We start from the raw sequence: 25,718 nt of genomic DNA, 5'->3' as shown, positions 1-25,718 counted from the left end.
CAGCTTTCTTGCGGCATTTCTCGAAGCCACGCCCCCTTTTTGTCTTCATCTTTCGAAAATCTGAGCGTAGACCGAGAGCAGTGATGACGCTCTCAACAAAATGGCTGCGTCCGTGAAGAGTTTATTTTTTGTATTTGTACCACGTAGGTCATTTTATTTATGATTTTAAATGCTCTTACACACTTGATCACATTGTTACTTTATTCCGGTCACCAATTTATGCATGGTCTTGCTGTGCGTGCAATACAATGTAAAGTTGTGTTGTTTGTTTTCGAGCTAGTTAGCCAAAGAGGCTTATGTAGCTAACAATAAACAACGACTAACCAATTTCATGCCACAATCACTAAGACGGGAACGCTATGAATGCTCCGAGAACGGAAGTGACGTCAAACGTGCAATTCGGAAGGCTGGCGTCCGAGGATTCAGGAACACACCATAATATTCAAGTGTGCCCCCTTCCTACGTAGGAGGGGGTGCCGAGGCTGACTCGCTCGTTTGGTAGCCTAACGGTAGGAGGGGTACTTTCAGAAATACGTATCTCACTCCAAAAAATCATGTACTGACTTTTTTTCAAGTTTGTATGCGTGTGGGAGCACCAGAGAACCAAAACAGCACCCCAATCGCAGGAAAAGAGTTGTTTTCATAATACGCCCCCTTTAAAAACATAACGGGCCCGTTTCAGAAAGCAGGTTAAACAAACTCTAAGTTAAAACCTTAACTCTAGGTTGACCAACTCTGAGCTGTAAAACTCTGAATTTTCGGTTTCAGAACAGAGGCCTGTTTCAGGTAGCTGGTTTAACATACTCTGAGTTTAATCCTGCGCTTTGAGTTGGTTGACTCAGAGTTCAGGGTTGAAAAGCAACTCTGGGTTTTCGGTTTCAGAACAGGTGATCAGCGTTGGCTTAATCAACTCGGGGTGTGTTCACGCTGGGTTGGGGGCGTGCCTGTTGACTATAAAGAGCCATCATCAATGGATCTCTGATAACATGATCAAACATGGACCAAAAGCGGAGATCCACTTACTTTTCCCCACGGAATTGGAAATTCTAATGAACGCGTATGCCGAGCAGTTACCCCTTTAAACAAAAAAAAACAATACCGCCGCGGCAGCGAGAGCGCGAGAGATTGCTTGGCATGAAATAGCTAAACAAGTCAATGCCTGTGTAAAATAAATTAGTAAAATAAAATAAGAGGATAGTTTAATATCTTCCACTCATTCAATATGTAAATTGTGTGTATGTGTGTGTGTCAATTTACGCAACCCCAAGATGAAGTACAAAAATATAGTTCAAAAATGTAAACTAATGTTTAATTGAAATCAAATCAATTGTGCTGTTTTGCCTGCTCTACCTAATTTAACAGCTATTTTCAACATGTGATGGGACTATATTTAAGCAGTAAATGTAAGTAGTACATTTCCCAGCCACCCCAACACTGCCAATAGTTAATAGGATTTAGATATATTAGAAGGCTACACCTAGGCAAAATGCATTACATATATATATATACATGTCTTCAAAATAGCGCTTACTGAATTTTAGGGTAACATTTTCCTCCATGTTAGCAAATCGAAAAAAAGCAGAGGCCCGGAAGACTGGAGGGGGTCCACCTCTGCAGCCCTCACAGAGGCTGAGGGGATGGCCCTCAGCGAACAGAGTATGCGTCCTGTGGCTGAGGGCATCCCTGGGGGGAGCTCCTCTGACCCCCCCCACCCTCCAGGATAGAAATGCCTTTATAAGAGGTTGGTTATTCAAAATAATTAAATATGTACACGCAACACAGCACGTTACAAATTAGATGGAGCAATATTCTGGCTCAAGTAATCATTTCACTGTCTAATCATCTTCTTCCAGTTACTGATGGCGTCATCGCCCTAGGCTACTTGAACCAGATGCCCTCACCAACCTTCATGCAATTGTAACAATTCAAAAGATGCAAAAGGATGCTTTGGAGATCCAAATTTTGGAACATAAGTTAAAGGTGGGTGAGGTGGAAACTGGGATACTGTTCCCTGCTCTAAAAACATACCCAATATGAATGACTTTGTGCTTTCAGGGAAATAAAGAAATCCTCATAAAAAGTAGATTGTCTTTATTAGAACACGGGCTGTGGTGGGACAAGTTATTTTGTTGAACAGTTTACTCAAAGGGTTTTACTTCAGTGAACATTGCATACGATTATGCTGCGCATGTGCGTGTAGAGAAGAACAGCATCTGGTTAAAAGCAGTACCAGGGACTTTTCTGCCTTGCATTCTTAAAATTAGTTTCTTGACTTGCAGCAGTTATAGGTCCGTGGTTAGTCAGCTACTCTGATCATGGGAAAGCCACAACGTTAAAGTGACTGTAGTAGCCTACAGAGCGGGTTGGATGCACGGGGCAGATCATTCTACTCATGCGTTAATTGCGTCAAAAAACTTAAACTTCAAGCATGCCCCCGGTGCGTTTGACAGTTAACATGGGGGCTGAGAAGGTGGTCTAAATAAATGATGGATTGCGCTTAAAAAAGATAGCGCTCGTGAAGAAAATTATCAGGAAAATAAAGTATACCCAACCGGGGTCTTAATAATCGTTCCTCACGGAGATTCCTTCTGAGGATCGAAGCCTCTACGTACACAGGCTCTCGTAGAAAAGGACATGCCATTTCTAACACTTCCTTCTGTCGGAGAGCTGCCTTCAGCCTTATAGACAACAAACTCAGAGTAGGTCTAACCACCTCCCGAGCAGGTTAGACCCACGGCGTATGTTGCCGCAGCAACTAACTCTCGGTTGCGCTGAACCTGCTACCTGAAACGGAAAATCCAGAGTTCCACTAACTCAGAGCGAACAAACTCGGGGTTGCCTCAAAACCAGAGGTGCGTTCAAGTTCAGCGAACATAGGCGAACGTTCGCAACGAACGCGTTGACATTAAACAATTAATTTTAGAACGATTTTTGAACACCGTTCTAAACAAACTGTAAACGAAATAAATGGATACGAAGGCCATGGTATTAGCGGCAGCCTCCATGTTAATGGAAGAGTTTACAGAAGAGGATTTGCAAGTGGTCGACCTCGTTGAAAGCCTACTGCAGACAACCAGTACGGAAAATTCAAGAATAGAGGGCTACGTCACCGAAGTTGTACCCACTTACTGCGATATAACGTTCAAATCGCATTTTAGGATGCAAAAGACAACAGTTGAAGTAAGGGTGTAGATAGGCTATATGAAACGTTTTATCTATTGCTTTCTGTGTAGGAAAGGAGTAAATGATTTCAATATAGTTTATTTTAATGCCATGGCAACGAATGTCACGTAGCCGAAGTGTTTGTGGAGAACTACCTCTTCAGACAGTTTGCCTATGTTCGTAAACGTTTGCTTGCTTATGTTCGTTTAACGGAAAATGTTTAAAATCGTTCGCGAACGTTCGCCTATGTTTGCGATTCTGAACGCACCTGAAACAGGCCTCAGGTGATAACGCTTTAGTTCAATCAACTCTGAGTCAAGGTAACTCTGAGTGAAGCTCGTGCATGAGGATATAAAAAGCCCTCATCAATGGAACACAGATAACATGATTCACCATGGCAACAAGTACTAACAAGCCTCGATCCTCCTACTTCTCCCCAGCGGAGTTGCAAATCTTAATGACTGCATATGCAGAAAGCGAGCATATCTTTTTACTAAAAAGCAATACTATGGCAGCAGCCAAAAAGCGGGAGCTCGCGTGGAAAAAAATAGCTGACCGAGTCAGAGTATTTGAGAAAAAGAAAATGTTTTCTCTGCAACCCAACAGGTCCCAAACGGACTTGGCTGCAACTAAAAATGAAATATAAAAATGTAGTTCAAACAGATAAGGTATAATTTAAGTACAAGCAATTGTGATGTTGTTTAGCCTGCCCTCATTAAACAGCATTAGCCGCGTTTACTACTGTTTATTATCTGTTCGGCATAGATTCTATGCCGAATAGAATAGGTGGTGTAGTCCGTTTTAAATCGCCATGTATACACTTATTCCGCATAGATTGGGGTTTAACTTAGAGCAGCCGCAGTAGTTCACTGAGCTCCGTCTGTACTTTTAAGCACACCGAACTTCACCGCTGTCAAGGAAAGTGGATTCATTGCCTGATTCACGTCTTTGTTATCGCTCGTAAAAGTAGTCCGGTAAGCGTGTCCGGTTGCTAAGCCACGGGGCCTGGGTGTTTATTAATGAGGTGTCCGCGCGCGTCCGAGATAACTGTAAATGAGTAGGCTACTACTAGTACTTTTGCAGGCTGAACGTTAAAATACTTCTTAACTTAGAGAGATGGCAGCTGCAATATTGCGCAATTGGACCTTCGAGGATTCCTGGTCACTAAATTCCCGTAAGACCACTCTCTCCCACCAGTCTTGGCTGCGGACTCGCATCCAAATTCCTCGTTTGCGGCGGAGCATAGGGTAAATATAAAGATCTGACGAGAAATTGACGTTGCTGCGCTGTCCTCCTCCTTCTTAATTGAAGGAGCAGGCAGAGAAAAGCTCTCTCCTGCTGTGCTTTTATTAAAATCAAATTTAAAATCCCCGATAGTGATAAGACATCCATTATGTCGCCGCCGGTCCAGAGACGTGTCAGGTGTGCGCGAGAGACATAACGGACACTTTTGTTACTGCCATGTATACAGTACATTCGGAACACATTTTAGGAACAGATCTATGCCGCATAGAAATCTATGCGGCATAGATCTGCCATGTAAACGCGGCTACTTAGTGGCTGCATTCAACATGTGATAGATATATTTAAGTAATTAGGGAAATCTGCTAAACAAAGAAAAATCTCAACACTGCCAGTATTTAATATTGTCTATATGAAAGCAACACCTAAATGCCTTTTATACATACAAGTCTCCAAATTTGTGTTTTCTGGTTATCTTAAAATTTGACCTCCATTATAGCCAACAGAAAAAAGGCAGAGTCAGTTAGAAATGATTGAAGCATATCATGTCTCTAACAGCTCTTCCATCTCGTGCATCAGCAGGGGGGTCAGGATTATTATCTGGATCATTGGGGGAAAGAGTAGGACATTGTTCTCCTCTAATAGTGGCAATGTTGTGGAGAACCAAACATGCCACTATAATGTCACAAGCCCTTTCTGGGGTGACCCTGAGCCTTCGAAGGCACTGGAACCGGGCCTTGAGCATGCCGATGGTCATCTCCACTCTGGCTCGTGTCCTGCAGTGAGCCAAGTTGTAGTGTTGCTGTGGGCAAGGGTCAGGGTCAGGGTAAGGGGTCAGCAGATAGCGCTGGCAGGGGTACCCTCTGTCTCCGAGTAGATAACCATCAAACTCTCCTATGATAATACAAGATACACTTTATTGTTTCAGTTGTAATAGGAGGAAACAAAATATTGATCATAGGATATAACTATATACTGGATATATAAACTATATATATAAACTCACCACGGGCAAATCTGGCACTCAGTGTAGACTCACGAAACATTCGTGAGTCATACACAGACCCAGGCCACTTCGCTTCCACATTATTTATCATGTGGGCTGCGTCACATATGATCTTCACAGTGGAGAACAGTAATTAGCTGTATAGTGAAGCATATTTCATTTGGAATGTTAAAGGCTACTATTTAGGCCTACCTGTACATTAATGCTGTGGAGAGATTTCCTATTCACATAATCTCCTTCATTTATTGAAGGAGCTATGATAGGAATGTGAGTGCCATCTATGCAGCCAATCACACCTGGAAACCCTAAAATATATCAAATTGACTGATTAGTGCTTCAAGTCTCAAAGCTTTATAACATAAATGAATTACTGCTTAGACTGATACCTGCAATTATGTGGAACTCTTCTTTGAGAAGTCTGGTGGGTCTGTGACTTGGGAACACTACAAACGTGCATAGTAGCCGTTTCAGTGCAAGTGTCACATTTCAGACAGCCCGCCAGACAGTTGCCTTGGACACATGCTCTGCATCACCGACGTTATACAAAAATGCTCGGAACTGAGAGCGTGTCCACGATGTGTCATGTGAGCGATGTGAGGGCTGAGAATATTGTTTATATAAATTATTGATGATGCAGAGAAACGGAAACGCTCAAACAGGTAGCTACTCATCAGGGAATGATAAAACATCCAAGTATCTGCGCCTCGACATCAACTGGCTCTTCAATAAAAGGACACGCCATGTCTGCCACTGCCTTCAGTCTGCAGGCTTCAATTTAAGAGCAGGAGAAACTCTGGGTTAGTTGAAGAAAACCTGCCAGCGAGCAGGTTAGGTTCACGGAGTATGTTGCCAGGGTAACTGACTCAGAGTAAAGCTGAACTGGCTTTGTGAAACTGAAAAACCAGAGTTTCCCTCATCTCAGGGTTAACTTACTCAGAGTTTTCACTAAACCTGCTTTCTGAAACGGGCCCAACGTCTTACATGGGCGAGTGTCGCTGCGGTGGGTGCGCGTGAGTGTGTGTTCTTGACATGCGATGTGTGTGCGTGCATGTGTGTGTGTGTGTGTGTGTGTGTGTGTGTGTGTGTGTGTGTGTGTGTGTGTGTGTGTGTGTGTGTGTGTGTGTGTTTGCGCTCGTGTGTGTGCGCTTCCGTGGGGTGGCCCATGCGAACTGACCAATTTGAGTAACTGGTACGACAGGCCTGCTATTATTGTAGTAAGATAAGCCTGTGTTGCTCCTTCTCAATCTGCCCTCTCTCCACTATCCTGGCAGACCAATAATAATATCATATATAAAATATTTATTAAATATTAAATACCAACCATGCTCAGAGGTATGAGCAACACCAGCTATATTTTTATGTCTATTTCTTCCTTTGACAAATAATAGTTTAAAATATTTTTTTTTTCAGAAAAAACAATATTTGTGTTTCGCCAGATTTGGATTTCACATAGACACACAAGCCGTGATTATGCCGTAGCATTAACACATTTTCTTTTGGCTGAATATTGTTACCTTTGTTCTTGACTTGAAACTGTGAAACATGTTGTCCTAATGCCTTAAATTTGTGTATTTATATAACAAATGTTTCCTGGTTCATGTAATGTAGCTACGGACACTCATTAAAGCTATTTAGGCTAACTCATTATTATATTCTCATTATTCAAACTGTATTCAATATCTTTTTACATTCAACTAACCCTAAACATTTTCCAAGATATGAAAACATTTTTTCAAATAAGGATAATTATGATTGGCATAATGATGAGGGCATCATTCAATAGCAAGTATCTCATGGTATGTTATCTTTTCAGGGTTTACGGGCTAACATGATGATATTTATGCCTCCCCAATGTAAGCCATTTCAATGTTCGATGTGTATGTTAGCCTCACATAAGATTGATGAGAAATCACCCACTTTAGCCATGTTGATCTCCTGGATCACCCTAAGTAATGACTATATTGAGCATATTGGTGCAATCTTTGCTTTGTACCAGCATACAATAGTATGCATGTGAATATTGTGTCCCACACAACTTTGCAAACATTTGATTAGTGACTGAAGCATATACAAAGAACATAGTATGCTAATCTCACTGGTATAAGATGCATTCTTCTTGAAGTCACTTTTTTCATATGTTCAATCTCTTGAATATGTGAAAAAAGTGTCAATAATAAAATAACTTAAAAACGGATAATGTGGGTATGCAGAGTGTGACAGCAGAGCTGTGAAAAACCTTCTGAGGCGAGAGATACTATCACAGCAGACACTAATGTACAGAGCACTACACAAGATGATGGTTTTTAATGGATGATGCACTGGGCTATGCAACGCGTTATGGCCGTTCACCATTTAACCCCACTAAAACATTCTGTTGGCAAGTGATAAAAAAAAGAAGTATATTGTATGCAGAAAAATAATCAGAATGTACCAGTAAGACCTGGAGCAATTCCCCCACAAACCGAATCAGCATGGGTTCCAGTTGCACCAACAGAAGTAGAAGTGGAAAGCACACACGTCTCCAACAATCTTTTCAAGCTTTGGGTAGATTATTGTGTTTAAATAACATATTGGAGCTGGTAACACTGGGATTCATGAACAGCTCCATGTGAGACGGTCCTGGAGGGTTGGAGGCTGACGACTGCTAAGAGCTGAAGGTTGTGCTGAAGGGTTTCCCCTGATGTTGGCTGACTGAGTAAAGGCGGAGCCAGCGACAACAGGGGGAGGGCATACCAGTGTGGACAGCACTCTCCCTCTGGCCACAGACTGTTACAAGGCTTATTCACCCTTGAAATGAAGTGCCCCCGCACACACATACGACTGTGTGTATAGGTGAACGTGTGTGTGTGTGCGTGCATCTGCGCATGTGTGTGTGTGTGTGTGTGTGTGTGTGTGTGTGTGTGTGTGTGTGTGTGTGTGTGTGTATGTGTGTGTGTGTGTGTGTGAGGATGTAAACTGTACTGACAACTATAGTAATAGTATGTCTTTGACATTTGTGTATGCGTATTTATAGGAGTCTGTTTGTGTGTGTGTGTGTGTGTGGGAGGGGGAGTATTTGAGTGTATGTCTGTGTGTGTGTGGGGGGGGTATGCGGGTGTGTATGTGTGTGTGTGTGGGGGGGGTATAGGCGTGTGTGTATGTTTGTGTGGGGGGGGGGGGGGGTGGAGGGGTTGGATGCAGCTGCAGCATTCTTGTGCTGTTTCCTTCTGGATGTTATGGATCACAGCAACGTCTTTGAAACAAAAATGCTTCTTTGCGACATTTCAATGTATTGGTTGGATACTTTATTTAACAACAATCAACGAGAAGTCTATAAAAGGATAAAAACACAATAAAGCCGAAAGGTTTGTTTCCATTGTGGTCCTTATTATCCTTATTACTAAGTATCCCTTAGTCTGTGGATTCATCTCTCCCCCCTCAGAGAGTAGGACAGGCCTTTACCCCTCAGAGAGTAAGAAAAGCCTTTAGCCCTAGTGAGGGGCCGACGTGGTGAACCCGAGTGTTTGGGGTACGGACTCTGTGGACTGGAGAGTGCCGACAACAAAACGAGGGGTGGCAGTTCCGTTTGGTAAAAGGAGTGAAGTTTTAGTTCCTTCAAAAAGGGTCCAAAAGTAAATTAAAATAAATCCAGCGTTCAAAATATAAATAAATGTTTCAAAAAGCTTATAGCAACTTAGCAACTTAGCATAGAATACTTTAGCATAGCACAGCAAAACTTTAGCATTGCGTTGCGTTTCATGTACTGGCCTCCCATAAAGCCAGCACCTACCCTCACTCACCCAACACAAAATGAGACACCCCTTAAATAAGCCAAGGAATTATCAAGGCCAGTCAAGCCGTACCACTAACATGGGGGAACATTTCCTGGCCAAGGCTAGATGGACTGACATACTGCCCCTACTGCGGCAGAAGTAAAATGACAACAATCAGTTTCCTGCTTAGTGAGAGACAGTGAGAAGGGGTTTCACTTTCTCACAGTCCTCAGAGTGTAAGACATGCCTTTAGTCCTCAGAGTGTAAGACAGGCCTTTAGTCCTCAGAGTGTAAGTCAGGCCTTTATTCCTCAGAGTGTAAGAAAGGCCTTTAGTCCTCAGTGTGAATGTGCTGATGGGACTCAGACCTGATAGGGCCGATCAGCACTCTGCTCTACAGAGAGCTCTGGCCTCCTTCACCGGGCATTTGGCCGACTTGACAAGGTTGATTATTTGACCACCGACTCCTGCTGACTGGCCGAGGCAAATCATGTGTATGTCTGTCAGTGGGACCATTGTTACTGTATGTTCACTAAATGTTAATTTATCTACTTGCCAACACTCCATATGTGAGGTCAGGATGTAACCTACTTGTGGCTGAGAGCTTCACATACTGCAGCAGATCAACAGCCAGGCAAAGGTTTGTGTGTAACCTCTCACCATGTTTTGGGCTTTAATGTTTGCTGACTCTCGTACTCAACTCGTGGAAAGGCTCTTGAATACGACTGACAATTGACCCTCCAGAGACCATCCAGATGTTCAGGTTGGCAATAATATGCTTAGATGTCAGAATGTACCAATCAGGATGGTCTGAGGTGGCTCGCTGGGTGGAAGAAAGAAGAAACAAACAAACAAACAAACAAACGAGAGAGAGAGAGAGAGAGAGAGAGAGAACAAACAAACAAACCAACGAAAAAGAGAGAGAGAAAGTAAGAAAGAAAGAAAGAAAGAAAGAAAGAAAGAAAGAAAGGAGGAAACGTAGATTTGTCACGTTGTGAAATCAGGACGAAGGGAGAATATCTGTTTACAGTTGTTTTATATCTTGTGTATATATTTCTTACCCATGTTGGTCACTTCATGATATCGGCCTACTGGTGATCACATAAGCTCTCATTGGTTTTGTTAGGGTTCGATAGCAGCTGGACCCAAGAGTAGAACACAGAGACAGGACGTTGGAGTGTGAACAGGTTCATTTTGAATAGAGAGTAGTGAGACAGGGGACAGGTTCTTGAGTGGGGAGCTTCAGGCTGGAGTGAATGAAGCAGGCTGGCTGGAGGTGATGGTCCACAAAACACACTGAGGACAAAAGGAACTAAAGGTGAGACACGAGATCTTAACAAGAGAACAAACAACACATAAATACTGGATCCAGGCACGAAAAACTACCACTGATGTCAGAAGTGCGATCTGGCGACGACAGCAGGGAAACCAGGTGTATTTTAAGGGGAGTTGATTAGCTAATGCAGGCCAGAAGTGAACAATTGAGTGAGGCAGGCACAGCACAGAGTCAAACAGGGGGCGTGCGCCAGGCACAGGGGAAGAACACACAGCACGACAGCTGTGGCCATGACAGGTTTACGTTGGTCACCTTAAGATGTCGGCCTTCTGGTGATCACAGAAGCTCAAATTGGTTTATTTTAACATTGCTCAATGATACCATTGTTCAAACCCGGTGGAAGTAGAAATTGCAGTGCAGACATATGTATATATACGAGTGGGCGTGGTTCACATCAACTGCTTGTGTTGGACTGCGTCCACTTTCATGTCTGCGCTGAACTTTCTCAACACAACCATCCTATTGAGTGGACTCCACTGGTGTACTTTACCATTCCTCCTCTGAGCAGGTGAACAATGGTAAACATGTGTTTGCTGACGTAACAGGTGCATGAACTTCTTCATAAGACAACATGTGTTTATCCAAAATAAAGAAGAGTGTGGAGAGTTAAAGAGACATCCCAGGGATGAGCGAGCTGCTGATACAGTTGTCTAGCACCCAAGTGCTTAGTATGTGTATATGTAGAAGATGACCTTTCCTGTAGTGCTTTTACATAGGCCTACAGAATATTGATTTAATGTATTTATAGAACTGAAACCTTTCGCCTTTTGAACATGACCTTGTTTAACTCAATAAGAAGCCATAATTCATATTAGAATATTACAATTATTAATAGGCCGACTAGCTAATAAAGATCATAACGGCACCCTAAAAAGCACAGCTACACCAGAATACAAATGCACATTTTCTTAAAGACAAATCGACCTACGTTTTTTATGTTATTCCAAGTCCCCCAAACGAGTCATCAGTGTTAAGCACTGCAGAAACTGAGCGCAGAGTCAGCGGTCTGCAAGATGAGTGCAGCAGGAGCGTCTCTCTACCCCCCCCCCCCCCTCGAGGCGGATGGGAAGGTCTACCCCGTGCACGGAATATATTGAGATGCATGCATGGTTCAATAGCCACGAATCGCAACATTTAGTTTCAAATGAACAACAGGCAAACCGATGCCAATACAGGTTTAGGTGAATTTAAACGGAGAGCGCGTCAGACGGGTCGTTTTGTAACGTGGTGGTTGTTGCGTGGGGCTGTGAAACCGGTACTCGGCGTGATTGTGGCCAAGGCTCTGCAGCAATCTGTCAAAGGCAGAGCAATGGCTCCCTGGCTTGTGTTGGCTCTTGTAGGACTCTGGTGAGTACACCCCGATCAGTGTGATGCTGCAATATGTCTGAGGAGCTTTTGGTGGGGCTGCTTGGAGCCAGGACAGTCATCTAGTGGGGATGACAATGGAGAATTATTGCAGATGTTTTCCTCGGGTTTCGTTCACATAGCCTTGGCTACAATTATATTCGTCAGCAATTTACATAGATTACATAATTAGGTATGCAAAATTCTGTTGTATAAGGCAACATTTGGTGGTAGCAGTTTGAGAGAAATGTTTCGTCAGTAGGCTAAATTGAATAGTGTGTGCCTGTGCGCGTGTGTGTGACCTGATATCCAGTGGACAATGTCACCCAGTACAAATTAATATCTGCTCACAATGAATACATTGAGCGTAACCAGAACCAAAATACAAAGAGGTGCGATGTTTTGTTCTGTAGGATCTTGATTGCTTGCAACTAGTCTTAAGGACTTTAAGTCAGAGAGGCATCACATGAGATACATTAGCGCAATCAAATAGGTGAACATGACAAACTAGATGAAACTGAACTCTAAATGTTCATTCCCATTGTCAGCTGTATTTCATTGTATCCATCGTGTAGCAGCCATTACACATGTCCAGTACAGGAGGCAATGCTTAGAGGTATGGTGGCTGTTTTGGGGATTCTTCCTCTTATCTTCCCTTCTATCCGTCTTGGATGCCATTCTGATGACACCCCAGTGAACAGTCTCAGTCAGATACATCTACCAACCAATAAACTGCAGAAATAATTTAAATGTTTCAGTTTTGGCAAATTCAACATAATTTCACGCATTCGACCCCCCTTTTTTCCATGTGACGGACAATGAAGTTCTTTTCACACACGTGAGGTTATTGAAGATTGCATTGCTCATGAATGTGACTCATATTTGACTCACTGGTTTCCCTTGTAGGAAATGTGTTTGAGGGTATGAGTTTCATTTAACTAAACTCGCAGATCATTCCCTGATAAGAAAGAATGTAGCCTATTTGCATCTCATAAATCTGCAATATTCCAAGGTTCATTTTTACCCTCTTGATATCAAATCTTTATATACAGAATAGGGGTCAGTTTAAGAATAATACATTCTTCATTAAATGCAGCGGTGTGTTTATGCTCCTGATTCTCCCCTTTTGAAGAGAAAAGCAGTTAGGGAGACGCTAGGACTGTATAGGTGTTCTCAGTTGTTCTCAGGTGTTCAGGTGTTCTCAGGTGTTCTCAGTTGTTCTCAGGTGTTCAGGTGTTCTCAGTTGTTCTCAGGTGTTCAGGTGCTCTCAGGTGTTCTCAGGTGTTCTGCTCTGGATCATATTGGTTGTAGCTGAAGCTCCCAGTTTGTGTCCATGGGGCTGACGCTTCCCCCAACATGTGATCTATCATGTTTGTATTGTTTGTGTATTTGTCGTCCTCTCCTCTTTATCAATAGCAGTGCTTTTGGACCCAGCAAACAAGACGAGGAGGACTACGAGGACGTCCCCATCAATAAGACCTGGGTGCTCTCGCCCAAGGTCTACGAGAGCGACGTCACCTTGATATTAAATAAACTCCTCCTAGGCTACGACAACAAACTACGACCAGATATTGGAGGTGAGGACAGAACAGGGGAGTCTGTGAAAGGACAAACTGCTTAATTTGTCCTTGGGTGGTTAATTATCCTGACAGTGTAAAATTATTGAATCATTGACATTTTGCAGACTTTGGTTCGATGCGGTATATCTCTAGTTAGAGGTTTACTATATATAAATATAATACTGATACACGGGGTGAACTTAACTTTTTTAGTGAGTTACTCTGGTGAGTAGGCCTACCAGGAGATGGTGTTTGGTACGCATCCCACACATAGCCCCACAAGTAACATCTGATCTTATGAAACTTCTTCCATTTTCAATACACAACTTTTTAAGAACAGCAGTGCTTTTTGTTCCACCTTTTTTTTTTATCAAACGGCAGCTGCTCGACCACGGAGCGTTTGAATATCTCACAAAAGGAACGTTGCGATCAGCTGATTTTGCGCAGTTCTCCAGTGTGTCCCCCAGTGTATGAGGGTTATGCCTTCTTCAGAAGGCTGACTGCGCAGGGGAAGAAACTGTTATTGTGGTGTGAAGTCCTGGTCCATATGGACCGCAGCCTCCTGCAGGAGAATCGGAAAAAGACTGTGTCCGGGATGGGATGGTCACCCCTTAACAGACCAACACAAGTTAGCATCTGAGATTTCAGTGTGGTTTTTCATCCAATAAAACAGCATATTACAACATGTTACATAGTCAAATTAACTTAATGCCTTTACCTGCTTGTTAAGCATAGCTTTAAATCTAAGGTAGGCAATTTGGAGAAACCAGTAAAAAAATACATGAAATCCAATTGAAAAAATGTGTTTTCCATCAAAAGCCATTTACCCAAAACATGTGAATAGCTTACTAGCTTTAGCACAGGTCTGCCTAGCCTTGTGGGAGACACCGTCAGGTGCTGTGCAGGTAGCCAGGTATGTAACAGGTCAGCACTTCAATCAGGGGTGTCAATCGCGGTTGTGCCATGCGGATTGTCTGTGTTAAATATCAATTTCTTTAAAAATAATCACCACAAACTGCACATAATGATCATAGGCACACATTCATCAATGAGCGGTCTGAACTGTTACAAAAAGACTTCAGTGCTTTCAAACCCTCTTCGGATGTTTACCTTTTCTCAAAATATGGATAAGCATCCATTTGCGATAGTAAGTACCAGTGGCGTCACTAGGCTGTTTTCCGGGGCTAAAGCCCCGGATATTATTTAATTGGCCTCGAATATAGTTTTTCGGAAAAAAATTAAAAATCTATATTTATTGGTATATTTACTGGTTACTATGGAATGCATTAATTAAATTCAGTCTAGAAGTGATGAAATGATTCTAGTCACTACTGGTAGTTAGTTATTTAGAAAGAAACTTGGGGATCCCAGGGACATCTCAAAATAAAGTAGCATAGTCCTTCTAGATCAGGGGTCAGCAACCTTTTTTAACATGCACTGCCAGTTTGACATTTTCTCGTTAATGAGTGTGCCTTAATCAACAATATATTAAAATTTAGCTGATGAGACAGTGACCAAAAACATTTCCAGAAGACCTGGAATGGTACTATTTCCATATAGTCCACAATCATGCATCAACATTTTAAATGTTTCTTTGGTTGTTATATTTGCAACATGGGCTTACAAATTATAATTACATATGTCCCATCTTAAAACACCATTTTCAGAAACTCATTCAAAAACATATTTGCACTGTGAGAAATGTAAAAAACGAGAATAGATGAGAATGTTGGAACCATTCACATCAATATCTTTAAGACAAGTTCAGCTTTGCAAAACCATGTGAAGGCGATGCATACAGGCCACTTGCAACAATATTTTAAATATTTTCTTCTCTATTAACCACAACATAGGTTTAAGAACTATTAATTGATCCCATTTAAGAACACTGCTTTCTGTAACTAATTTAAACATATTTTCACTGGGGCGAAATGCCCCAGAATAAAGTGCAAAAAAAAAAATCGTTAGTTATGATTTTGATGCCGCATTGTGCTGTGAATTTTTTAAATAATAATGATAAAATAAAAATAAAAAAGAAGTTTTTTTTTTTATTTATTTTTTAAGTGTGCCAATATGCTGCCCCGTGCCAGTGGTGGCACGCGTGCCTGGTGTTGCCAACCCCTGTTCTAGATCTAGTCCTTCTGGCAAGAGAATAAACAGTTTAAAAACCTAACCAGACTGTTTACGACCTCAAGTGAATTAACTTATCCTATCCCCAGTCATATCTATATATATATATATATATATATATATATATATATATATATATATATATATATATATATATATATATATATATATATAAGCTCTGTCTCACTTGTATTTATTTTACTCTGAAATAACTTGAATGGGACTTTAGGTGTTTGGGGATAAGCAGGACAGCAGTCTGGTAGCTATTTACTGTAAAGCTATAATAAATATCTTATTCTGTTAATCTAGGTTAAGCATTATGAAAAAATTTGCATGCACAATAAATACATACAAAACTTTGCCAGGCACTATAAGCGCATTTTTCGTTTCCCATTGGGCTAAGCCCCGGATGTTCATGAAACCTAGAAACGCCCCTGGTAAGTACTTGGACAATGAGTACTAAAAGTAGTAAAATGCCTGCCTAATAAATTAATTTGTGACAAGATATAGACAAATATATATTGCAAACCAGCTCTTATTTGCCGTTGTTTATTAGCCTACTGTAGCTGCTAGAGTAAAAGAAAAGTAACCCTGCTAGATAATGAGTGAAGTTTTGGGATGCACCCAATATTCGGCCACCGAAAATGGCCCAAAACATAATGTTCGGTTTCAGCCGAAGGAGTAAAAAGGCCGAAAATAATACACCGATCATTTTTATTTTTGATAAAAAAATAAAATAAAAAATAAACAAAAAAGACAAAAAAGTTTATAAAGGACATTTAATTGTTTGATTTATGCAATGGTGAAAAATTAAAGCAAAATGTATGAAAAACAGCACAAGCCACATTCTGTATTCGGTTTCGGCTTTCGGCCAACTGTTTCAGTATATTCGGTTTCGGTTTCGGCCAAGAATTTTCATTTCGGTGCATCCCTAGTATTTAACAATTATTGTGCGGTAACGGTTCACAAATAGGCCCTAACCTCTCCTCTGATTCATTTGATGGAACAAGAAGTAAGGCGGCCACAGCTCTTCAAATTCGTCTTGGCATTGGCCGTAGGTTATTTTTTCAATACTCATAATAATGCAAAAATTAAATAATAGAATAGACAAACATTCTTCAAATCTAAAGGTCGGTCTGTGAGAATATATTGCCAATTCAAAGTAGAATTTAATGATTTATTACTTAGGCGTGGAGTGTTTGATTAATATTTTTTGATCATTAATTGGATTTCTTGCCCAGATACCAGATCTGTTTCCTCCTTCTGTCATCAGCTCACATCAAGGTGGACGTGCGTTTCTATTTCTTTTGCTTCACGTATGTCTCGACCAATGATGTGGCTCGAAGCTGGGATCTTGAAGAGCGTGATTGGCGAACACTAAATCAATACAAATACACACTCTGCAAAGAAGAACAGTCAAATCAACACCGTGCAGACTAGCCACTTTAGAAATACACACATTAAAATCCCCTCCTGAAAGCCTCCCTTTGATAGACTATCTCCGTAACGGAATAGGAACCAACTAACCTTGGCCGCTTCGCCCCTTATAGTGCGGTCGGACTGATGGGTCTCAGACTAGTTCTCCAGAGCCCTGAGATAACAAAAGGCCAAATAGCTTTTCCAACATAAGAGTATCTCCACTGTTCATGTACACCTCATTAGGTTCAAGGTTTATATTATTCAAAGGCTGCAAGCTCACCTATTTAGTAATCTCTCTCACATGTAAAATGAGAATACTGTTCTATTTCTGTTTGCTGATAATGGCTGAGAAGTTCACATGATATATAGCACCTATTACTGCATATCAGTCAGGAGGAAATTATCCTGGAGAGGAATATTGATCACTCCATCATAAGCCCAGCCCTATTCTTAGAAAGTAGACTCTGTGGGCCCTGCTGAAGTGATTTAAGCTCAACCATTGAAATTAGCCTAAAACCTTAAAAGTGAATGTCGGGATGTATTATTCCTTTATCAAAATTTCAGGCATAAATGTGAATCATCTAATAATTGTGTGTGTGTGTGTGTGTGTGTGTGTGTGTGTGTGTGTGTGTGTGTGTGTGTGTGTGTGTGTGTGTGTGTTATGTGTTTAAAAATGGACAAATACTGATAAAATAATGATGCTGAAATTAAAGAGAGCATCACGACTGCTGTGTTTCAGTGCGACCAACAGTCATCGAGACGGCGGTGTACGTCAACAGCATCGGACCGGTCGACCCCATCAACATGGTGAGCCAAACCCTTGTGTCATAATACGCCCCGAGGGGAACACTTAAACATAGCTACCTCTTGGACTGATGTGCCTCCTCCGCCTGCTGTGCCTTCTGCTGCCTACTGATGTGGGCATCACAGGAATACACCATCGACATCTTCTTCGCCCAGACGTGGTACGACAGCCGCCTCAAGTTCAACAGCTCCATGAAGCTGCTGATGCTCAACAGTAACATGGTGGGCAAGATCTGGATCCCTGACACCTTCTTCCGGAACTCCAGGAAATCCGACGCCCACTGGATCACCACTCCGAACCGTCTCCTGAGGCTATGGAGCAATGGCAGAGTGATGTACACGTTGAGGTGGAGTAGACCTTATATATGTTGGATCAGGGGACATGTGTGCACAATATCCTCCCAGAGCCATTTCTTCAGTTTTAACGACTGTTAACAATGTTGCTGTTATTGTTTGTGCCGCTGTATACATACTTTTTCTGTTTTCGTGTGTGTGTGTGTGTGTGTGTGTGTGTGTGTGTGTGTGTGTGTGTGTGTGTGTGTGTGTGTGTGTGTGTGTGTGTGTGTGTGTGTGTGTGTGTGTGTGTGTGTGTGTGTATGTTTCTTCTGCTATGTTTTCCTTCATGAACTAGTTATGGCTGCCATTTAAGGACAATACAAAAGGGAAAAAAATATGAGTTAGAAGGTAGCATATCCGTCCATTTATGTATATAATGTTACAAATTCTGAGGTATAGAGATGTTTAAGGATAGGTAGACAAATACATTTTTAGGCTTTAAAATTATGTCAAAAGGATACATTTAGATATATAGAGAATTAGTTATAAAGAGGTAAAGGGTTGAACCAAAATATATGGTATGAGGAGCCTCTGCAGGTCGCTGGGGACAGAGGTGGATTGGAACAGTGCTGATGTCGATCCCAGAATATCCTTTAAGCTCTAATGACTAAGGAATGATTCTGAGACCTGCTTTCTTTTTGTCACCATTTCTGTTTTTGTCAGGTTGACTATTAATGCGGAGTGCTACCTTAAGCTGCATAACTTTCCAATGGATGAGCACTCCTGCCCACTGGAGTTTTCGAGCTGTAGGTGTCTGACATGCTTCCCCCCCCCGCCCCGTTTTAATCCATCATCTCAACTTCAGCTTCAAGTAGCTTACAAGGGGCCACAGTGTGTGGACAAGTGTTGACGGCTACAGCCCAACAACACACCCCCTCGCTCATTACCATCGCAGAGGTTTTGAAGATGCCCTGTCATGACCTGTCACTGGTAAAGACCTTGGGCCTGTCCGCTTAACCCTGTCACCTGTTCTGACTCATCTGTGCCATCTGTAACTTATCATTTGTCTACACTGTGCTCTGGCTTTCCATGTCTTGCCATGTGCTGTCATTTTCCACATGCGCCGGCCCATGTGGAAAGTACAAGTCCATCCCATGGCATTGTGGATGGAGATCTCCTCCGTCTTGAATGTCTTTTATTTTCCCTTTGGTGCCATTGACATTTACCAGTGTATTGCAGTTGTATTGCTGTCCTTTGGCTGGAATACAGATTGTTTGAGTATGAAACCTGGTCCCTGGTGTGCCTGTGTTTGTTTCTGCTGACGTTTCCAGATGGCTACCCAAAGAACGAGATCATGTACCGCTGGCAGAGGAGCTCGGTGGAGGTGGCTGACCAGCGCTACTGGAGACTCTACCAGTTTGCCTTCGTAGGGCTGAGGAACACGACTGAGGTGGCACACACTCAGTCAGGTGAGACCATACATGGGTTGGTGCGTGGACATCAGAGTGTGATGGGAGCAACGATATTGATCATCGGTTGGTGCGTGGACATCAGAGTGTGATTTGACCAACGCTATTGGTTGTTTCAATGTTTTTAGGGGAATACGTCATCATGACCATCTTCTTCGACCTGAGTCGGAGGATGGGATACTTCACTATCCAGACGTACATACCATGCAGTATGATTGTTGTCTTGTCTTGGGTGTCCTTCTGGATTAACAAAGATGCAGTACCAGCCCGCACATCTCTGGGTTTGAATTTTTTTTATTTCACACATATAACTGAACTCGATCTGTAAAGGAGCTTGATTTGATGTCTCATCCAGAGATGGAGCTCTGTGGATTCTGTTTATCTGTGTATCCTCATCACAGATATTTAGAATAATTTTGAAGTCAGTATCTATGATAATAATATATAATATAATAATAATCATCATGTTTATTATTAATCATTTATTTCATATACATTGTGCAATAAAAAAGTTATAAATAATAGATATTTCTTATTAGTACAATAAAATATTATTATTAACAAAAATACAAATTGTAATAATGAACATATGAATAATAGTTATAATATTTATTGATAGGTATTACCACGGTGCTCACCATGACGACCCTCAGCACTATCTCCAGGAAGTCCCTGCCCAAGGTGTCGTATGTGACGGCCATGGACCTGTTCGTCTCCGTCTGCTTCATCTTCACCTTCGCGGCCCTCATGGAGTACGGCACGCTGCACTACTTCACCAGCAACCGCACCAAGAAGACCAAGGTCAGCAACGCACAGGTACTGAAGATAAAGGTCAGCAATGCACAGGTACTAATGACCACGGCCCAAAATGCACAGGTACTGTTGGATGAGAATACTGAGGTCCACAATGCAAAGGTACTGTTGGATGAGAATACCGAGGTCCACAATGCACAGGTACTGTTGGATTCGAATACCGAGGTCCACAATGCACAGGTACTGTTGGATGCGAAGATAAAGGTCTAGAACAGTGGTTTTCAAACTGTGGGGCGCGCCCCCCCTGGGGGGCGCCAGAGTTCTTCAGGGGGGGCGCGACGTGAGAAAAAAATAAACCCGAAAAAACCCCTGAAAGACGATGATTCAAATCATCAGTCGTACTTCAACTGTAGAAGTAACATAACTAAATCAATTTTCAACCGTTTATCTTCGTGCAAACCATTTAACAAATCTACACACTTGTATCTTCAATAATATCTAAACAGAATTTCGATATCATTTAAAATGTCTTCAGAATCACAGTTTTAGTTTCATACTGCTTCGTTTTCAGCTGTTTTCATTCAAGACGTCAGCCCATTCTGATACACCTACTTCTAGACATCTTAACTCATTCCTTTTTCAACCGTTTACCATCGTTCAAACCATTAAACAAATCTACACACTTGTATCTTCAATACTATCTAAACGGAATTTTGATAGCATTTATACTTTTTTCAGAATCACAGTTTTAGTTTCAAACCGGTGTCGTTTTCAGTTGCTGATAATAATTTAGGTCACCATAGCAACGCCGGTAAACAAACCCCGCCGAATAGTTGAATCTCTGGACTGAAAAGGCAGATCTGATTCGACTCAGAAAATTCAGAGTAGGGGACCCTGAATGAATCTATAAACTGGCAGTTTAAACAGATTAACATGTTCAAATGTATTTAAAAAAGGTTAAATGTTTCAAAAATATGTTCCAAATGTTTTAAAATTATGATCGGAGATGTTTGAAATGTGTAAAATAATTAAAATAGCTTTCAAAACACAGGTATTTAGAAAATAAAATTGGGGGGGGGCTCAGCTGAATTTTTTTCTCTGAGGGGGGGCTCACTCTCTCACACTTTGAAAACCCCTGGTCTAGAACACACAGGTACTGTTGGATTAGAATACCAAGGTCCACAACACACAGGTACTGCTGGGATGTTGGAATAATCAGGAACAAGCAGCAAAGAAGACATTGAGCTTTGGTTACTTGAACATTTAAGGAAGAACTAAACACACCTTTTTCAGGGAAGAGACCAAATGCGTTTTTATTTAAATCAAACGAGTCATTTGTTTTGACGAATAGCAATCTGAATTGTCCGTGTGGTTACGGAGTAGGTGACTATTTGATTCAGTGATTAATAAGTTCGGAGAATATTTATGGTTAATGTGGTAAATCAATAATAATCTCCAAACCAGCCGACCATCACAAAGTCAGGCTTGCAAAAAACTGAACTTGACATTCTCTCCGCTGCTGCAGAAAAATCCTAACAGAAGGCATTTGAGGGATGATTTAAAACTAAAACATTTCTATAATCTATCTTTAAATTTGATTAACTTCATTAACATTTATGAAGAAGTGTAACAGTTATATCAAGCCAAAGTGTAATCGATTAAACCATGTAGGACCATAAGTCAGTCACAGAACTCTGGAATAACAATAACCACAAAATTAAAAGTTTTCTTTAATTTTGCGCGAGATGTGCACATGTGAGCACATGAATACCTACTGATTTTAACTCTCCCAAAGTTCTGATGGTGAAAAATACAGTGAACAGAGATGGCATTGGATGTAAAACCAACTACCTATTGAACAGTAATACCTAATACCTGTGCTTTCATCGCCTTACACACAAACAATGATGAATGTAACCCTGTGCATGCCAAGCCCCCGGCACGGTCAAGGAAAAGAAGGCATTCAAAATGACATCAGCATTATATTCTGTCAGCATTGACACAAATCGTGTCACCTGGTGGTTCTGCCCATGCCGACAAAATGTATCCCTTGTGAAGTAGAGGTGTAAAACACACATACTGTACCATATATATGCTACCAAACACATAAGGTAGCATTTTGACCCTATCAACACATGCTACCTTATGTGTTTGGTTTTGATGAGCAAGACCAATGTCCTCTATTAGACGATGCTCCCACGACAGATTCGTGTTATTTTACACCAAGACTCACTCCAGGTACACTGTAAGATTATGCGGAGGCGGAGCATATATTGATACTGTATTATAACGTTACAGAACCACAAGGTAGCACAGTTTGATCGATTGTGCGTCATTGTCCATGACGCTGGCCCCAATTCCCTTAAGCATTGTCATCACTAAGCATCTCTCTGTCTGTCCCACTCAGCACCACAAGTCCACCAGCCTGCTGAACATCCGGCCAGGGACGTCCCTGCTGCACATGAACCACATCCTGCCGTACCACGAGGAGGACGACTACATGTACGAGTGTCTGGACGGTAAAGATTGCGCCAGCTTTTTCTGCTGCTTTGACGACTGCCGTTCCGGGGCCTGGCGGGAAAACAGAATGCATGTGCGGGTTTCCAAGATCGACTCGTATTCAAGAGTATTTTTTCCCACAGCCTTCGGTCTTTTCAACCTGGTGTACTGGGTAGGATATCTGTATCTGTAAAATAAAAGAACGCAACAAATAGGATAATTGCCATGGACACCCTTATATAAAGTCATAATTTCTTTACTCTCTGCTGACGTGCTTCTTCAAAAGATTTAAGAACAGGAAGAGAGAGATGAAATGCAGTATCATTGAGGTATGCCGGTTGTCGAAAAACGTTAAAAAATAAATATATATGATTTCATTGTTATATGGGTAATCCCATCCCATTTTTGTCTTTTGCATACCAATAAATTGTCTAAAATGAATTGATTACTGCATTAAAATCTTAGACAATTTACTTGTAAACTTAAAAATCGATCATTATTGTCTTCAGAATCCCAGTCAAAAATCTTAAATGTCTTTTAATCAAAATCTTGAATCCTTGAAATGTCTAATCAAGATAGATGCAGAATCTGCATCATAATGGTGTATATATTTGGACAAAAACCCACTATGTGTACAATTTCATCAGATAATACCTTTGCAGAATAGCAGCTGTCTTAATGGTGCAGTGTGTATTTTTTTTTATTGAATATAATAATCAGAAGGTTGTTTTAATTAGTATATACTCCCTTGAAATTAGAATCATTATTTTTCTTAGTTTATAATGAGCCCTTAATATCTGCATGGGGGCGGGGGGGGGTCCTATTCCACAGAGCCGCCATGTTGGTACAGTATCCCAGAAGGGACAAACAGCCCTCGAGGGGACTCCTTGCATTTATTGTAATCATAATGGTTACTTGTCTGCTATGACCTATAGTTTTACAGACTAAATAACTCAGTACAAATTATAAATCTTTCAAGGAACCTCACCCCTTGACACTTGGATCCTCTATGCTGTTTTAGACAATGAAATCATTTTGAATACCTACTGGTACCTTACAGGCCACCGTAGCTCCTCCTGGTCGATGGAGAGGGATGGAGCAGAGGGAGATTCAGTTGGTTGCACTGCACCTCTTAGAATGTATCGATACCATCCAGCAGCAATAACGAAACACAAAACAAATGGCCATTAAATACAGCAGCATGAAAGAACTGAACTTTTTGCCTCACATTCATCTGAAATCATATTTCTTTCAAACTTTAGAGTAGGTATAGTTAAATATAGTATAGATTATACAGATATACAGACTGTATATTGCATGAGGTAATAGCAGCTCGATTTACAGGTAGGTGTACATGTACACACTGTTAGCAAATGTCCATGTGAAACTCAAGACGTTTTTTCTGTGTGCAAAATGAAAAAATATGAACACGTAGCTGTAGAAATGTGACCAGCATGATAAGACCTTTAGACCTCCAGAACGCGACTGCAGGCCTATCCGCCTACTTTTTACAGATGCCAAAGATACTGAACCATACGTTTATGTCAATATTTGGGATCAGATCTGACTGTGTCAAAGCTAAATGTGCATAAAGAATAGAGAAGAGCTATGAATCCCAATCAAAGTTATGTTAAGAATCCATACCCTCCTCCCCCGAGAAATAATAAAAAGTTTAACAGCCAGTGAAATGTGCAACATTCATAATTATATATATTGTAACTGTAAGTTGACATGTTATGGGAAAGCCCTGTACACAATATGAGAGCTAACAATGCTGCCTTACTGTAGCAGTCTGCTACAGCCTGTTTTAAACCTACCTTTTCATATAGCATTTTATCACTGCATATTGCTCCTTCTACTTTCTTATTCCATTTAATATATAATGTTTCAAAGAATTAGCAATTAAGTGTGCTGCATTATAGTATCTTAGCAGTCTAATATATCCTTACAACTTTTTTGTGTGTTAAGGAAGAAAACATGATTTGCGTGATACATGCATGTTTTGATCCTTTTGTGATGTGGTCGGCCAATGAGTTCATTCTTGCATTTCATAAGTTAGTCCAGCTGTAATCATTTCCCAATTGTTTTGCTACATATTTTCCCCGCACATGTATTTAGTGGGGATGGCAACATGCTTGTTTACGGATGCTTTAATGAGGCTGTATACTAAAAGCTACACTTCGCTGCAAATATGCAGCCTAAGGAGTTGGTTCCAGTTATTCAATAACAAAAAGGTGTTTCCTAAGGGAAGCACCCTTATAGGGGTGGGAGTGGGCTACTAGTGTTGTCTTTTATGTCCAAAGTATTTTTGTAGCTTTTCCTGTGGTGCCCTGCATTATTCTGAATGAAGACCGGCAGTGACTGTCCAATATCAAACCACTGAACTTAGTAACCTGCGTTAGAGTTGAGTGGGAGACAAAGTGAATGTCAGCCTAAATAGATCAAACAAAGATGGATGTTTGGGCTGCAAAGATGTGGTGATGATTGGTGGTGAATTATTGTGTTGTGTTGCCCTTTTAACATGTTAAATGTTGTTGTTGAGAGATGTAGTATGTTTTTTGCTGTAAAAAGTCAAACCCAAAACAAGGGAATTATATAGATATTGGGTAGTGCTTTGTGTAGTCTACTGTCCTTAACTTGGATTTTCTTTAACACTACACTTGTGACATGGGAGATATTTTAACCTCTATCCTTGGGTACTTCCCTCCAAGCTCCAAAAGTAAATGTGAACAGTCTGGGCTGAGTCATACTGCTGTATAGTCGCATACATCTGGGTACATCTTTCAGTGAGCACAGACTTGGTTCAAGTTCTCCAATGGCTGTACTGCATTGGGAAAGTATAAGGTCATTAAGATAATAATCGTTCACTGTTCAGTGCTGCCTGTCTATATTCAGTGTACTGTTGCCCTCCTAGATCCATGTGTCACCGTGGTATCTTCTGCTACAAAAATAAACGTTGTTCATGCAA

The 25,718-nt window shown here is 41.2% G+C and overlaps 1 protein-coding gene across 3 annotated transcripts; it reads left to right on the top strand.

Moving 5' to 3' along the window:
* The first annotated feature begins 11,555 nt into the window (after positions 1-11,555).
* On the top strand, positions 11,556-25,718 carry gabrg1 (gamma-aminobutyric acid type A receptor subunit gamma1). Of its 3 annotated transcripts, none has more exons than XM_030356604.1 (9): positions 11,556-11,844; positions 13,261-13,418; positions 17,689-17,756; positions 17,880-18,100; positions 18,753-18,835; positions 19,361-19,498; positions 19,627-19,779; positions 20,118-20,314; positions 22,659-25,718. In XM_030356604.1, the coding sequence occupies exons 1-9, from the start codon at positions 11,642-11,644 to the stop codon at positions 22,941-22,943; spliced, it is 1,506 nt and encodes a 501-aa protein (XP_030212464.1). In that variant the 5' UTR covers positions 11,556-11,641; the 3' UTR covers positions 22,944-25,718. The 3 variants fall into 3 exon arrangements, with proteins under 3 accessions (XP_030212464.1, XP_030212465.1, XP_030212463.1); XM_030356605.1 differs by having other exon boundaries at positions 13,258-13,418; positions 20,118-20,299; XM_030356603.1 differs by having other exon boundaries at positions 13,258-13,418.

The sequence above is a fragment of the Gadus morhua genome, chromosome 5 (assembly GCF_902167405.1).
Source record: "Gadus morhua chromosome 5, gadMor3.0, whole genome shotgun sequence".
Taxonomy (NCBI): domain Eukaryota; kingdom Metazoa; phylum Chordata; class Actinopteri; order Gadiformes; family Gadidae; genus Gadus; species Gadus morhua.
This window is presented reverse-complemented; position numbering and strand designations above follow the sequence as displayed.

What these genes read in the sequence shown, in the direction of transcription:
- gabrg1 (XM_030356603.1), top strand. Translation starts at nt 11,642, where the DNA reads ATGAACAACAGGCAAACCGATGCCAATACAGGTTTAGGTGAATTTAAA. An exon ending in CGGTCGACCCCATCAACATG is followed by an intron (nt 17,757 to 17,879) that starts GTGAGCCAAACC and finishes TGGGCATCACAG; the next exon opens with GAATACACCATCGACATCTT. An exon ending in CCAAGGTCAGCAACGCACAG is followed by an intron (nt 20,315 to 22,658) that starts GTACTGAAGATA and finishes TGTCCCACTCAG; the next exon opens with CACCACAAGTCCACCAGCCT.